Source organism: Carassius carassius, chromosome 45 (assembly GCF_963082965.1).
Source record: "Carassius carassius chromosome 45, fCarCar2.1, whole genome shotgun sequence".
NCBI lineage: Eukaryota > Metazoa > Chordata > Actinopteri > Cypriniformes > Cyprinidae > Carassius > Carassius carassius.
In genome coordinates, this window is record NC_081799.1 from 7,582,021 (window position 1) to 7,594,921 (window position 12,901).

At 36.3% G+C, this 12,901-nt stretch overlaps 2 protein-coding genes across 2 annotated transcripts; one reads left to right on the plus strand and one right to left on the minus strand.

Moving 5' to 3' along the window:
• The first annotated feature begins 571 nt into the window (after positions 1-571).
• Positions 572-3,497, plus strand: si:dkeyp-41f9.4 (PR domain zinc finger protein 8). The gene is made up of 4 exons (XM_059539894.1): positions 572-942; positions 1,023-1,190; positions 1,772-1,982; positions 2,439-3,497. The coding sequence occupies exons 1-4, from the start codon at positions 925-927 to the stop codon at positions 3,404-3,406; spliced, it is 1,365 nt and encodes a 454-aa protein (XP_059395877.1). The 5' UTR covers positions 572-924; the 3' UTR covers positions 3,407-3,497.
• Positions 3,498-4,273: 776 nt separating this feature from the next.
• Positions 4,274-12,901, minus strand: rasgef1bb (RasGEF domain family, member 1Bb). The gene is made up of 14 exons (XM_059539892.1): positions 12,631-12,901; positions 9,926-10,115; positions 9,711-9,833; positions 8,733-8,870; positions 8,153-8,377; positions 7,403-7,477; positions 7,190-7,282; positions 6,821-6,923; positions 6,630-6,709; positions 5,666-5,761; positions 5,488-5,583; positions 5,281-5,404; positions 4,821-4,893; positions 4,274-4,705 (listed from the first exon to the last, which is right to left on the minus strand). The coding sequence occupies exons 2-14, from the start codon at positions 10,106-10,108 to the stop codon at positions 4,684-4,686; spliced, it is 1,431 nt and encodes a 476-aa protein (XP_059395875.1). The 5' UTR covers positions 10,109-10,115; positions 12,631-12,901; the 3' UTR covers positions 4,274-4,683.

Consider the following 12,901-nt stretch of genomic DNA (forward strand, 5'->3'; position numbering starts at 1 on the left):
ATGCATGACCACATGACTAAAATAATAATAAAATAAAATAAATCACAATTGTGAAACAGTATTAAAAACTTTAGAAAGCTCGAAACATATTTTTAAATGTTACATCCAAGTCAAAAACTAGAAGTTCATTTGAAAAATGAACCACAAAAATACTTTCAAATAATGTAAATATGTAATAATCTTTAGATAACGTTATTTAATGTATTTGTCTGCATGCAGGTGAACACTGCAGTAGTAAATCAAAATTGTTTTGGACGTCTAGGGAATGGGTTTAATTTGTTAATTTTTGGTAAATTTTTTTGAAAGCTCACAGACTAGAATATTCAGTTGAAATGTAAAAATTATAAATTCCATAGCTTTTTAAAAATGTAAAAAGCTGTGCATTGCAGAAAACACCCTTTTCTTTTATAATCAAAAGTCACTGTAGCAGACAGAGATAGATAGATAGATAGATAGATAGATAGATAGATAGATAGATAGATAGATAGATAGATAGATAGATAGATAGATAGATAGATAGATAGATAGATAGATAGATAGATAGATAGATAGATAGATAGAGCCTGTGTGTGAAGACTCTTATAGCCTGCAGTCATGACACTAGTCAGTGATGTTTCACGCCTGAACTCACTGCTGTTAGTTAACATGACAGTAATGAGCTCATCTCAGCGATGTTTGAGCCGAAGATCAGTGCTCAGGAATCAGCCACACATATCCACGATTAGCGACACTGACCCAGAACGACATATTAGAGATAAGAGCTCATATTAGAGACAGGACAGGACAGGACAGGTCAGAAGGATCGGGGGCGGAGTCTCGTCACTGTTTCCCTCAGATAAATGACTGCGTTCATCATTTAAGAATCATCAGAGCATCCAAATCAGGACCCATTCCAAGACACCGACTCAGCTGAGAGGATTTTATATGCTTGAGATGAAAATGGTAAGATGCATTTATGCTGATATTTAAAACTCTATTTAAAAATCCAGAAAGTGAATTTGATTTTTAGATTGTTGTCTCAGGGTCCAGAGGAGAGTGCGTGTTTTCAGAGCAGCATCAGCAGCTCTCGAGCCGTGCCTGCAGGAGCTGTGCTCGGACCATGTGCTCTGACACACACCTCCCTCTGCGACAGCATCGCCTTCATCGCCTGCAAGAGCTCGGACAGACGAGAGACCGCCCGTGTGCTGCAGGTCATTTAAACAAGCAATGCATCACTTATAGACCGGGGCTGGGTGTCGGCCTTTTACGCAGAGAATATTTATTAGAATGAAATTTAATTTCTGTGTGTGTATTATACTTTAAGTTCTATGCTATAAAGAATCTATTGAGATTTTCACCATTAGTGCCTAGCAAAAACAGTATGAACAAGTAGAAACAAGTATTTTTGGCAATTGGAGTTATATATATAAAATAAACAAAAACATATTAAGTACATATGACAACTTATTATGCAAATAAAATATTCTTGTATTTTATAAGTAGCGCTCATTCAAATGTATGTCATTTTGCTATTGCAAAAATAAAATACGAAATTCAGCTTCCAATATAAGATATTTCCACTGCTAGAGAAAATCCGAATTTGTGTAAAAGCATGTTTAACATTACAGAAATTTTAACATTACAAAGATATAGTCTTTTTGACCACTTCACCATTTGACAGTGTACCTCCAGTCTGGGCTATTATGAATTATGCAAATAACATTTGTTGTATTAGAAATAGTTAATGTATTCATTTTCAGATATTAAGGACATGTTATTTTGCATTGTTCAGATGGACCCATCATTGTCAAGCAAATATCTGCAGATGATTCAGTCAGCCAGAAATACAGAGGAGCAAAATCTAGAGGCGTATATGAAGAACGGACATCTGGTTTTCAGAGCCATAAATGATATTCCTGAAAACACAGAGCTTTTAGTTTGGTATGGGAGAGATCTAGCCAAACTGCTTGGCCTCAGCAGAACAGAGCAAAAGAACACAAAAGGTTTGAATGTATTACATATTTATGACCACATTATATTAAATGCAATGTTTAAGAATAAATAAATCAGTTAAGTGAATAATTCAACGACTCACTAAGACAGCCACTTGTTTTTGTTGTTCATGAATGCATCAGTGTTTTTGAACAAATTGGATAAGTGAATGATTCAGTGAATCACCCATGCATATTTCATTACCAAACGAATCAGTGTTTTTGAAATGTATTTAAAATAGAAGACCTTTATCAATTATATTAAAAGCTGTTGTTGTTATTTTTATCTGAAATGGTAAAACAAGCGTTAGACTGATTTTAGGAAACTGTAATAACAAAATAAAGTTGCTCACAAATGAATGAATCAGTGTTTTGGAACAAAACTGTTAAATGAATGATTCAGTAACTGCCTTTAAATTAATGTTTAACTGCAATGGTATATAACTTTTTATTTGATTTCTCTTTTAGGTTTAATTTGCTCTGAATGCAAACAGAGTTTTCTCTTTGAATTCCCTCTGTTGGCACACAAGAGGTTTTTTTGCACAAAAAAACCTACAAGCTTCTTGAAGAAAATTACCATCCCAGAAATTCATAGTCGCAAACCAGCTACAAACTTCCACAATTTAGCACGAGAGCTGGAGAACTGCAGGAAAAATCGTCTCACAGATGCAAAGAGCCCTAAAAGAAGACGTTCTCTTGAATCAGACACAGACGAGAGTGATAGTGAAGCGTCATCTTTGGACACACATGGAGACGAAAATGTATTAGTGAAAAGGTTTTGTGTTAATGCAGTGAATAGATGTTCCTGGTCTTCCTCCAAGTCTTTCAGCAAGGGCCAGAGTTCTCCATGCAGCCTTCCACAATGCCATGACAACTGCAGGACAGACCCAGACAACCAGGATTTGAAAACCAAGTCTGCGTTCACCACTGGAGTGTCAAACAATGTTCAAGGTGACAAGAACAAGAAAAGCGCGTTCACGCAACCTCCTCCTCATAACCCGCTGATGTCAACCAGTCTTACCAACAACCTCTTCACTAACCGGACATCTGTCCTCCCTGGCATTCTCCCACTCAACTTCCACAGCTCTGCTTTACTAAACACGGATCTTCCAAAACATTTGGCTCATCTTTCCAAAGATGCAAACCTTTGGCCCAAGACCTCCCATCTACTGCATCCACACACTAATCGACTGCAGTCGCTACTGACCCCCTCTCTGTCTTCTCTTGGGCTACCTTTCCAAAATTGGTGCGCTAAATGTAACATTTCTTTCCATTTGACGTCGGACCTGGTGCAACACATGAGGTCCCACCACAAGCGGGCGCTGTCAGATGAGAGAGAGTCGAGGCACAGGGACGAGAGGCTGAAGTGTCCCGTATGTAACGAAACATTCAGAGAGCGTCATCACCTCTCACGTCACATGACCTCTCATTCATAAGCTAGTTTATAAAAAAGATATCGTTTCATCAAATATTTCTCCAACATTTCCTAGAACTATCTCAATAAGCATTTTAAAATAAAATAAAAAATACTAATGTATTTTGTCAAATTTAATTGTAATTCTCATAAACATTGTTATGCCAATGTCGTCTTCAGGGAATGTGGAGGCATCACTTTCTAAGCATAAAAGTTAGTGTTTAAGATTAAGATTTATAAGGCATTTCTTTTATATTAAATAAATATTTGAGAAACCTTCATTAGGTCAGTCTGACAAAATGATGCCAAATTATTTGGGATTTTTTTTAAATCCAGTTTTTCTGTTTTATATTACACACTGTATTTTTACACGCGGTGCCACTTTGTAATGCACTATTTAAAAAATAAATGCCTTTTTGAAAACAATCATTTGTGCTGTCAGAAAAACGATTTGATGTCATCACTGTTTTATTGTTTAAAATAATTTTACTGTCCCTTTACTACATAAGTATAAATGTGCATATATTTTTTTTAAATAACATTTTTGTAAATAATTGAATGATGTGACCAAAAGCTTTTTAACAGTAAAACAGAATTAAAATGTACATTATTATATTTCTATTTTATTTTTATGTTTTTTTTTTTTTTGTGAAACAATCCTTAAAAGCCAAACAGATTACTGGATTAATTTAAATGGTTCAAGATTGTATCTAAATTGTTCACCACGTCATAGTATCAATGCTAGTTTGTACACTAGGTGGCGCAAGAGTACTTGTTTATTTGCTGTCCATCTGTGCATATCACACACTATTAACAGAACACAGAAATAAAAAAAAAATAAAAAATAAAAAAAGTGTAAAAAAAAAAAATAACATGACAACCCAAAAAATCTGCTTAATTCAGAGATCCTTTATAGGGAAACATATACACTTGACCACATGAAACTATAATACACATAAAAATATCTTTTTTAATATTGTAACAAATATGTTCAGTACACAAACTATTAATACCACTTACCAAAAGCAAAAAAAAAACAATGTAACAGTAGAACAGGTCAGCCAGCGACACGCTCTTAATTCACCCAGGAGATCTATAGCATATTTATAACACATTTCATTAAGGTACTTGAGGTAAATGACACGAGTATGTTTCCTTTAACATAGTGTTACTGTCACAATGAGAATCCAGCCTCAACTTCACCGATGAAACAACAGAAAAAGTGGAATGATTATAAAAGTCCTTCAAAGTCTTCAGTGCCATCAGTCCTTGTGTTAGGACCGATCCCAATTTCACCGTTCACATTCTACTGAGAGACGACCTGCAGCAATGAGAAACAATCAGCGTGTGAAATCAAGTGTGCATTTACAGTAGTGGCTAGTGATAGTTGTTTAAAAAGTACAACTTAATGTCTTAGAAACAAGGGTTTTTCAGACCTGAGTGAACGACGCGTGTCTCTCTCCAGATTGTTTTCAGGACCTTCACTCTCATATGAAGCGAGCTGGAGCTCTGAGACACAACAAATACACTTATTCCACAAACCTAATTCATTCACCCAAAACCACTAGAAATACCGGCAACAGTTTATTTTAACGGGACAGTTACATGTATTTACTATAGTAATAACAGGAAATTATAAGCAACTAACCATAAACCAAACCCTGTAGTAAGTACATGTAGATAATTATTATTACGCAATACTTATTTGTAATTACACTTCAGTGATGTTACCTTAAAATAAAGGTGAAATATTTACTAAATCAACTAAGGTGTTTATTAGGTGACATCACTGTATTTTTTGAATACTGAATTGTGATCGGTCCTTTCTTTTTTGCAAAACCTCTACATTTCACCATCTTTTTTTCTAAGTGCAAGTAGAAAGCAGCGGCGGCTCACCATCTTCACTGAACACTGGTGCGCTGATGAGATACTGCAGGGTTTTCCTGTCCCTCTCAAAAGGACAGATCACCTGCCTCCAGGACAGAAACTCACTCACTTGCTTGGCCAACTCCCAGAATTTCTGTAAGATGAGTAAAGAAAAGCTTTTAAAGCCAATAGATAACCAAGTTATATAGTATTGTGGAGTATTAAATCTCAATTCACCTCAAAATTGATGTGGCCGTTAGGCAATCTGTTGACACAGCCTTCATTCAGGAAGTAGATATCCTTTATGAACAAGCTGAAGAACGGGATAACAATCTGAAAGACAAGAATGGTGAATTCATAATAAATTCACATGCAATTCTTAGGTGTTACAATGAAAGTTTTGTAATTAAATTACCATTTCTTGGCTTGTGTGTGCTGTACTAGACCTCTGAGTTGCTCCCCGTAATGCAGTGCGGTAGTTGTAGAAATTGCTAGATGGGTCCATTTGGTGCTAAAATACCAAAACAAACAGCAAAATTAATGGTGTGCATAGAAAATCACGTATAGGTTTAAAACAGCCATATATAGTGTCAGTCTAAAAGTCTGAGACTACTAGTAAGAAGACTTCAGTTTTTTAATTTTTCCTAATGTAATTCCATTTCTAATAAACATTTTTGTAAATCACAATGTCACTGTGACAAATTAGCTTATTTGTGTGATGACAGAGAAATGGGGCGGATCATTTTCTTTCAATGTTTCTGTAAAAAAAAAACTTCCACGTGTAAATTATACTGTGGTTTCACGAAACTAATTTCTTGCGTGATTAGATTACAAACGAAATCAATGAAAAGATGTGAATTTGCGCGAGGCGACAAAAATGACATGAATTGGTTATCTTCCACGCCAGTTGAAAATGTTCAGCTTCAGCGGAAAATTTGCATAACAATGTGTCGCGCAAACCAATCAGCAAAGAACTTATTGACACATCCGGTTGTACTGGAAATTTTTTCTGCAAGTGATGCAAAAAACATTGTTCGATTAAACTTAGGGTTGCACAATTAATCAAATATTTAATCACGATTACAATTATGGATGCCACAATTCGTTCAAAGCGGCAATTAATCATTCAAAGTCCACTTATGTTATTGTTTATTTTCATATAAAAATACAGCATGCAGTTACATCAAACAATAGCATAAAAATCAATTAATTGCAATAAGCATTATTAATAAAATTGCAATTAAAGTTTCAAGGGAATAATAAATTATGATTTTTTTTTGTCATAATCGTGCAGCCCTAATTAAACTACAGTGACGTGTTAGGTGTGCAGACACCATTAAACTGCTGGACCCCGCTGCAGATCTTTCTCTCTTCCTTACCACCAGGATGTCAAACTTGTCCGTGTTGACTTTATTCCAGGTTTTCTTCAGTCTGGATACAGGGTTCATGTTCATCCCAGCTACACAGTAAAACAGGTTTTAATTATGTGAAATCAAGACTATGGCAAAGAAACTGTATTTTAAACATTGCATTTCATAGTTAACCACAATATAATTCAATATGTACTCACTAATAATGGCCATTAATGAGTTGAAGTTGCCGATGTTGAAGCATTCCTGTGCCACGTCTGTGAAGAACTCCAGCACTCTTGCTCTGTGTTTCTTCTTCACTGGCTGAACACAAACCAGCAGAGGGCAGCATGTGTCAGTCATTGCAAATCATACAGTGTTCTCAATAGGTTTTGCTTCAGGAAGCAGATTTTTAAGTACCAAACCACCACCTTTGCATCTTTTAAAAGTAACAAAATGAACCACACAGGCTCGGAATTACACAAATGACAGAGCGGTTACACAACCTTTGACATCAACAACAACAGATAGATTTTTGCCTGCTACAACTGCTTTGCTTTATTCCCAAAATAGATGAAAGGTGTGCTCACCATGCAAATTTCTGTGGCTATCAGGTAGCTTAGTCTGTTGAACCATTCAACGTAAGCCTCCAGGTTACTCGCTTTTCTTTTGCTGAAGAAACTCTGAGGGACAAATGTTCAAGTGTCACTGAAATAGTCAAGCTGCTTCTTTATCTGTGGCCATTCTGTTTCCATTTACAGTGTCTTGGGTAATCTTTGACTACAGCTGTGTGACCAGCTTACCTTATGGTTGTCCGAGGGTCTTTTCTGAGCAAACGCTCGTACGAATTCTTCAGGGCCAATATAACTTAGTCTCTCCTAGAAAACATGAGAGCAGGCTTAAAGAAGTAGTTTATCTGGTAATTAAATATAGACGATCTTATTTCTTTTCCAGTACATATTTGGAGAAATGGAGCATTACGCTACATAACTTTCCCACCGATGGATCCTCTGCAGTGAATGGGTGCCAACAAAAAACAGCACAATCCACAAAAATCCAGTCCATCAGTTAACATCTTGTGCAGTGAAAAATTATGTGTTTGAAGGAAATAAAATCCATCATTAGGATGTTTTTAAATTTAAATCATTGCTTCTAAAATACAAGTACTCCATCCATAATACTGCATCTGAATCAGGAGAGAAATATGCAGTTACAACACCTTAATGATGGATTTGTTTCTAACAAACATGCAGCTTTTCACTTTCACAAGACATTAACTGATGGACTGGAGTGGTGTGGATTACTTGTGGATTATTGTGATGTTTTATCAGCTGTTTGGACTCTCATTCTGACGGCACCCATTCACTACAGTGGGCAAGTCATGTAATGCTACATTTCTCCAAATATGTTCCCATGAAGAAACAAACTCATCTACATGTTGGATGGCCTGAAGGGGAGTAATTGTTAGCAAATTTTAATGTTTTGGTGAACTATTTAAAAGTGCAGAACATCAATACTGACAGCCAATCAGATTGAACCTTGCTGTCACTCACCATCTCAATGTGCGTCAGCTGTTGGGCGAAGACGAAAGGGTCATCACACAGGTTCAAAACGCACTCGTCTCTGCGTACTAACTGCTGTTTGGACTTGAGGGCGAGCGGCCTGTCCATGGCGGCGGCAGCGGCGCTGGATGTCGCCAGAGACTCTTCGTACTGTCCGAGGGTGGTCAGTTTGCGTAAGAGGCGCTGAATGAGTCTCTGCATGGCCCTCCGTGACAGCTAGTCAAAAACAACACAACCATTTCCTACGTCAGCATTATAATATCCATTCATAGCCAGAAATAACATTTGGTAACTGTGAGCTGTTGTGTTGATATCACAGCTTGAGCAAAAAGGAAATACGTCAGAGGGTTTGAAGCCAAATACGCACATGCAAATCCAACACATTTGCATTTGGCTTCAAATCCATGTCATGTTGTTGTCCAATGTAGCGATATATCCATAAGCCGTTTCGAATTTAGCCATACGTCAATATTTATTTATTTAAGATTTAACATGGTTCAGAAACAAACAATAACATGATGCAATCATGATGTTTGTGCTAGATCATCAGGAAGGCATCATCTCTGCTGACCTCATCTCCGAAAGCAAGACGATGGGTCATCTCTTTGAGGCTGCGCATCATGCGCTCATCCCTGAAGTCGTACGGGAAAGTCTCGGTCCATTCTGTGAGCAGCTGCACGATTGTTGGTGCTATTTCCCGTATTCTTTTCTGTTGAATAAAGTAAGACAATTTAGCACTGAATCATCTAGTTTGCTATAAGAGAGTAGCTATTGGATACAACTATTAGAAGTAATAGCTATTAGCTACAAAAAATTTTTTACTAGTATCTGACATTTTCAGATACTAGTACATTTTAGAGTTTATTTAGTAAAATGAATTGTTTAAACTGGCAATTAATAAATCTTTTAATGCACAAAGAAAAAAAAACACACTAAATAAATAAAGGAGGAAGATATTTTAAAGTATGTTGGTAACCAAAAACTGGTACCCATAGACTTCCATAGTATGAAAAAAAAAAGTATCTTCCTATGTGTTCAGCAGAAGACAGAAACTCATACAGACAGGATATATTTGGGTGAACTATCTCTTTAATTTATTTCCTATGAACCCAAAGTTTAAAATGAATAGGAGTGATTTATTTTTGATGTGTCATGTCACATGGTGCTTGCGGACAATTTGGCATATTAAAATAGAATTGATTCATGAGTTGTCACACAGGTGAATGTGCATCGGCTGTTTTAAAAATCATTCAAACGTGGCTACAATCATTTTATTATGTATGACTCTCTTTGAATCATTTGTTCAAGTGTTACATAATGTGAATGTGTTTTTTGCACTGATGCCAGACTTATTCAGTCATTTGTTATTAATAATCTTATCTTTTGGTTTGCATCCATCAAGTACCTTTCACTGGCCAAGTCTGATTAATTCACTGGATTATCCAAAAACAGACATTACCACATGGTTATGCAATACATCAGAGTTATATTTCCAGAGAAGAAAACTTTGTTGTGATGTAAAATGACTCATTTGGTGATATAAGATTACCTTATCTGTCTGTGGGTCGCCAACCCTGTGATGGTCCACGCAGAGGTAACAGACACGAGACATGAGCTCAAACGGATGAAGGAAGAGACGGGAACTTAGCAGGAAAGTGAAAATGTATGATCTCTGAAAAAATGACAGGAAAAACTAAAGCGTCAGTCAAACGTTGACATTTACCACGCAACTAATAATTATCACAGCGAAGGCTGTATACTTACGTCAGGATAATAGTCCACAGTCGGGACTAAGAGCTGTATCAAGGCTTCCAGAGAGCCAGACACAAGCTTATTATCACGGTAATGCAGGCCTCCATAGTTCTCCTCCACAGGTTGGCGGTGACTATGACTGCTGCTGTAAGTGCTAGGGTTGAATTTGCTTGAATATGGAGTTGTCTGTGGCATTTTGGACCTGTGGATGAAAATATTAGTCAGCCAGTAAGAAAGTAGCATAGCAGCATCCCTCTGAAACAAGGTGTGAAATGAACACCCACCACCAGATGAACACAGATACATGCGAGCAGTCTGTATTCTGCTTATCTACCAGTCAAACTGCCTCGATTGATGCGATTGGACAAGAAGTTGTGTTTAGAAACAACATGCTTGAAGAAACTTTACTTGCCCTGCCAATTTCCATTGATTGATTCATAGATCAAATTTATTTTAATGTGCCAGAGAGTGATTTTATTAAACATTTAGCTGTCAGTTTAAAATAAGTAAATAAGACACCATGAAAGGGATAAACTTATAAACACACATTTCTTTTTCCTTTTCCAATCCAATGTAACTTATGCATATAAATTGCAACTTTAATATTAGTAAAACCTCAAAGAAAACCATGTTTAACATATTCGCTGTCACTGGCCAAACGGTGGGCCCATTTAACCCATTACAAACCTTTCTAATCTAAACAAATTGTGTATCATTGGAAAGCTCAGTTCATATTTGTCGATTTTTCTTTCTCCGTTTCCTATTTATAGCTTGTTTGAATTCAACAATGTGCAAAGTTCTTTCTTCAAAAAGAGACCAAACTTCAAACCATTCAAGATTTCCAGATTTCAGTTGGAAATGTTATTATCAGGTTTAAGCTGAAACAGTTGGACAGTTAACTGATTAAGTTTAGTTAGTTGTAAAGTCACACATACTTTGACAACATAAGCTAGTTAGTGCAAAACAGCACCAACAGGGCAAGTGACACTTTTGACAACTCAGTTTGAACCCCCGGACAGGACTAAAAGTTACAAAAGTGCCTCAGATTTACAATACAAAAATTTAAAAGTGTCAGTGAGAAAACACAATGGATGCAGTATCTGCATACATGGTAAATCTACGAATATATAAATTACAATAAAATTAGGTTGCAGGAACAAAATACCATAGTGTACAATTATAATAGAATATAATAATTCAATTTACAGAATTTTTGTGTCAACTGAATAAAAACAAAACAAAAACACACCCAATCCAGATCCTTTATTCATGATTTTATGGACATAGAGTTTTAAAAATACAAAAAATTATGCAGAAAGGGCATCTTGCCAAGTTGCTCCAACTGAAGTGACTTGAACGCACCTGATGTCATGCTTACAACTTCCCAAATCACAAATGTGAACTTCCTAGGAGGAACTGAATAGTGAATGACACTATAATTATTTGTGCAATGCAAAAGAAGTTCAGTTCTGATATTTTAAAGCTATTCATATTGGGAGAAAAACTAACTAACAAAATGCAAAAAGGCATTTACTAATCACATTGGATGGAGGTCAGAAGAAGAGTTAATTTCCCTCCTGCTCTGCTATCTCTAAAGCTCCTGTAAACTCGGTGTACTCTTATTGGATTAAGGAAGAGTCTTGTGGTCAAGCAGGTTTAACGGCAGGACTCTTTTCCTGGTCCACTGATCTCCTTTACTGAGTTCAGTGCATCCCTGATGTCCTGCTCAATTTCAAGTTGAAAACACAGTCATTTGCGAGATAAAAGGCGCGCGCTTGTGTTTAAAAGCAAAACGAACCCCAAAACAACTAATTTGACTGGCAACGATGTTTCTATGACAACAGTGATTCACTGACCAATCACGCCACGTGCGAATCTTCCCTTTCGAACTAGTCTCGTGATTCTCTTTGTCGCTTATTCATCAATCATTAAAGGGATATTTGACACACAAATTATAACTGTCATCATCATTTGCTCATCTTCGTGTTGTTCCTTACCTGTATGACTTTTCTTTCTTGTGTGGAACAGTAAAGGAGATGTTAAGCAGAATGACAGTCAGTGGAAAAAGAATACATTAAGGTGTATGCAAATTGTGGCTGTCTTCATGTAACATTGTTTTTGTATTAAGAAAATCATAAAATATTTTTGGATGGAAGTCTCCTGTAAATGTGTCGCTTCTCTGAGGAAGCACAGTAAACAACTTCATTGCAAACTATTCTGGAACAGGTCATATTCACTGTGACAGTTTACCACAAAAATAAACAAAATGCACATAATTCATGAAAAGGAAGCGATGGTAAACAGTCTGTGTAATTACACGAGTGTCCTTCACTAACTAGCTCTGACTCGTCAGACCAGACTGAAAATCACAGATGGATGATGAGCAATCACTCTTTACACATGTATGAGCAACACAAACGAAACGAAACAAGTACAAACAGACGCATAAAAACCCCTCACATCTGAAAAAAAGTGAAACTAAATATGAATAACTAAATATGCAGTAAACTAAATGCATTTGTGAAGCGAACTGAAAGACTTAAAATTTAATACTTCTATTGTTTGATTGCAAAATTACACATTCAATAAGTATAGAAAATAACTATTATTAAGTATGAAGGGCAGTATGACACCGTCATTTTAAAAGTTTTTTTCTTTTTGAAAGACAGTGATTTACAAATCCCTGTAAACTTACCCCAAGAAAAAGGTAAACTTACGAGAAAGTTGACGATATGGATATCCAAAGAGGTCCAACAAAAAGACTCCAAAACGCGTGCACACCCCAGATCAAGTTGCTTTCTTACAATGCAAGCTCACTGATAGTCTTTTTATCTTTATTTTGCGCGCGATACTAATGATCAATTCACTGCTAACGAGGCGCAAAATGATACTGTGTGATGGTCTCCATTATTTTACCAATAATCCAGATCGTGAGCATGAGAAACTAATATCGAATTCCTGTAACACCGACAGCATTAAGAAGGAAAA